The sequence below is a fragment of the Anguilla anguilla genome, chromosome 4 (assembly GCF_013347855.1).
Source record: "Anguilla anguilla isolate fAngAng1 chromosome 4, fAngAng1.pri, whole genome shotgun sequence".
Lineage (NCBI taxonomy): Eukaryota > Metazoa > Chordata > Actinopteri > Anguilliformes > Anguillidae > Anguilla > Anguilla anguilla.
In genome coordinates, this window is record NC_049204.1 from 67629028 (window position 1) to 67631943 (window position 2916).

General features: G+C 54.3%; 1 protein-coding gene across 1 annotated transcript in view; it reads left to right on the forward strand.

Moving 5' to 3' along the window:
- Positions 1 to 289: 289 nt before the first annotated feature.
- The window catches only part of rasl11b (RAS-like, family 11, member B), a 2906-nt gene continuing 279 nt past the window's right edge, over positions 290 to 2916 (forward strand). Inside the window, exons 1-4 of the mRNA XM_035412852.1 lie at positions 290 to 766; positions 923 to 979; positions 1081 to 1157; positions 2130 to 2916. The exon at positions 2130 to 2916 is cut by the window's right edge and continues 279 nt beyond it. Of these exons, the coding sequence (XP_035268743.1) occupies positions 655 to 766; positions 923 to 979; positions 1081 to 1157; positions 2130 to 2609 (726 nt within the window). The 5' untranslated portion in view covers positions 290 to 654 and the 3' untranslated portion in view covers positions 2610 to 2916. The remainder of the gene's footprint in view (positions 767 to 922; positions 980 to 1080; positions 1158 to 2129) is intronic.

Sequence of the window (2916 nt, forward strand, 5' to 3'; positions counted from 1 at the left end):
AGGGCCAGGGCAATGATGAAAACCGAGCCAAATGTCACATAATCTGAAATTATAAATGATTATGTAAAGATTCAAACAGGTCTGCTTAATTTCTCTGTTTTTACTTGCGTATAAAACTTTCGTCTGTTTTTTCAGTACAGAGTTCGCGATGCCTGCATTTCAGTGGCGCGCGTCACAGCCGCGTTCCTCATTAGCAGCGCTGACGCTGCGCCCGCTGCGCCCGCTGCGCCCGCTGCGCCCGTGTGGATGCATGGGTCCCGTGCAGGCGCTGAGCAGCGGCGTCCACCTGTTCTTGCTTCGTGTTTTCGGCCCCGGCTCCACGTGAAAGAAGCCGGGGTGGGGGCTTGGGGGTGGTGGTGTACACTACTCCTGGCAGCAGCCAATCAGCGTCCAGCTGCGGCCCCAGCTGTATAAAATAACGTGGTCCCTTAGCAGACGTCAGTGACCCGGCAGCTACAGTGTGGGAAGAGCGAGCTTCACGTGGTCAGCAGCGAGGGTATTAATACGCGTTATAACTGTCATTGCCAAGTCAGCAATCTGTGATATAACCTGCAAAATCGTTTTAAGTTATCAGCTGGACCCAAGTTATCACTGAGACCCAAACCTCTGAAGATTCGTATATCGGGACGTCGTTAACAAAGAAAAGCAGCCAAGATGCGTCTGATTCAGAACATGTCCACGATCTCGGAGTATCCGACCCCGGACAACTCATCCAACAGTGTCATTAAAATCGCGGTGGTCGGCGGCAGCGGAGTTGGGAAAACCGGTAAATTGAGCCGAGAACACATTTGTACAAATGAGGGCATAGTCCGAACAGACACCAATGTTTTAACGCTGCAAGTTACATTATCCGTGTAAAATACGATTATTGCGCTCCGGGTGTTGTTGCGTTTTACCAACTCTGATTTTTCCCCCACCTCAGCACTGGTTGTCAGATTTCTCACGCGGCGCTTTATTGGAGATTACGAGAGAAATGCAGGTAAGCGTGTGTTTAATAGTACCGTGTGTGCTCATCATCATCATACAATGACGGCACTTGACAGGATGCTAACCTGTCCATTATCCCTTTCTCCGGAACAGCTACCCTGTACTCCAGAGAAATTCAGGTGGATGGAGAGCAGGTAGCAATCCAGGTCCAAGACACGCCTGGCGTTCATGTAAGTTCTTCTCGCAGCGCTGAAATGATTCCACTATGCGAGGTAACGGTAACATCACTGCACGAGACGTGCCCGGAGCTGGGGTGAAAGCGTCCAAAAGGTTACCCTCGCAGCCGGCAGGGCGTCCTCCCGTCCGGTGACCGCACACCATCCCCTGTTTTTTTGTGGGGACTGCTCGTGTATCAGCTATATGCCTCGGTTATTCTGCACTGATACTTCGGAGAAGTTCGCCATTTCGGGCAACGAGGACATACGTGATTACGCGGCTCCCTGGACAGTCGAGTTTAAAAAACAAAAACGTGTGTGTTTTTTTTTAATCTGGTCAAAAATAAAGCTAAGCCTTTTTGGGGGACGCTAGGCTCCTGATTACGTCCCCACCCCCTCTCCTCTGTAGCTGGGCACGGTGGAACCCGCTTTACAGCGCGAGCCTCATTTCCTATTCCGGGCGCTGATCCAAAAATCACTGAGCAATTTTCTGACAGAACAGAGAGGCAGACGGACTGTCTCGCCGGTTAATTGCCCATTCGGTCTAACGGGAGTCTGAGTCGGGGTCACGCGATACCCCAGAGCTGTCGGTTCAGTCGCGTTTTCCCGGTATGTCTCGCTCCAGTTGAGGCTGGGGCAGCACTTGATTGTAATATCGCACAGCCCGGACAAAGAGCCCATTCACGTCTTTTTAAAATTCGCTGAATAGATGTCGTTCAGCTCATGGTGGCAGGGTGTAGGGTCATTTGGTTGGAATGTAGCGGTTTTGTATTGTAAAGTAGCTGTGCTTTTAAGCTCTTACAGTAGCTCCCATCTGTTTTTGTTCCGAGTTAGTGTGTGTGCGCGTGCTAATGTGGGTATGTGTTACAGTGTGTGTGTGTGTGTGCATGTGTTAGCGTATGAGTTGCTGTGTATGTGTGTGTGTTAACATGTTAGAGCGTGTGTTGAGTGCTCAGTGGTGTAACTCTACTCTTACCTGTCCCTCAGGTGGGTAATGGCCTGAGCTGCCAGGATCATGTGACCCGCTCCATCCAATGGGCCGACGCAGTGGTCCTGGTGTATTCGGTGACAGACAGCCGGAGCTTCGAGCTGATTGGCCAGCTGCACCAGCAGGTGCGCGTCTTGCTCCCGGACCCCCAGGTGCCCGTCCTCCTGCTGGCCAACAAGGCGGAGCTCCTGCACCTGCGGCAGGTGGATGGGCAGGCGGGGCCGCGGCTGGCCCACGCGCTGGGCGTGGCCTTCTGCGAGGTTTCGGCCAGCGAGAGCTACAGCGAGGTGCACCGAGCCTTTCGGCTGCTCTGCAAAGGGCTGGCCACGCCCCCCGGCACGGCCACGCCCCCCACCACCGCGCCAGAGAAGAGGAGGGCCTCCCTCATGCCCCGCCCCAAATCTCCCAACATGCAGGACCTGAAGCGGCGCTTTAAACAGGCGCTGACCGCCAAGGTGCGAACGGTCACCTCAGTGTGAGTGGGCGTGGCCTGGGGCGAGGCCCTTTAAACAGAGGCAGGAGGGGAGGCCAGAACACGCCCCCTTCAGGGCAGGGCGGGGCCCGGGGCGAGCAGGCGAGTCACATGCCCCATGCTGAGAGAGACTGATGACCCGTGACCCCAAATCCCCCAATATGCACGCGGTGCTGGACAGCGACTCTTGACCTTTAACCCCGTGTGACACCAGTCTGAACTCTGATTGAGGAAGTGTGCCTGTGCATATGTGCGTGCGTTTACCCATGATCTTCTGTTACTGCAGAGATCTAAGAAGCCGCGTTTGCACAATG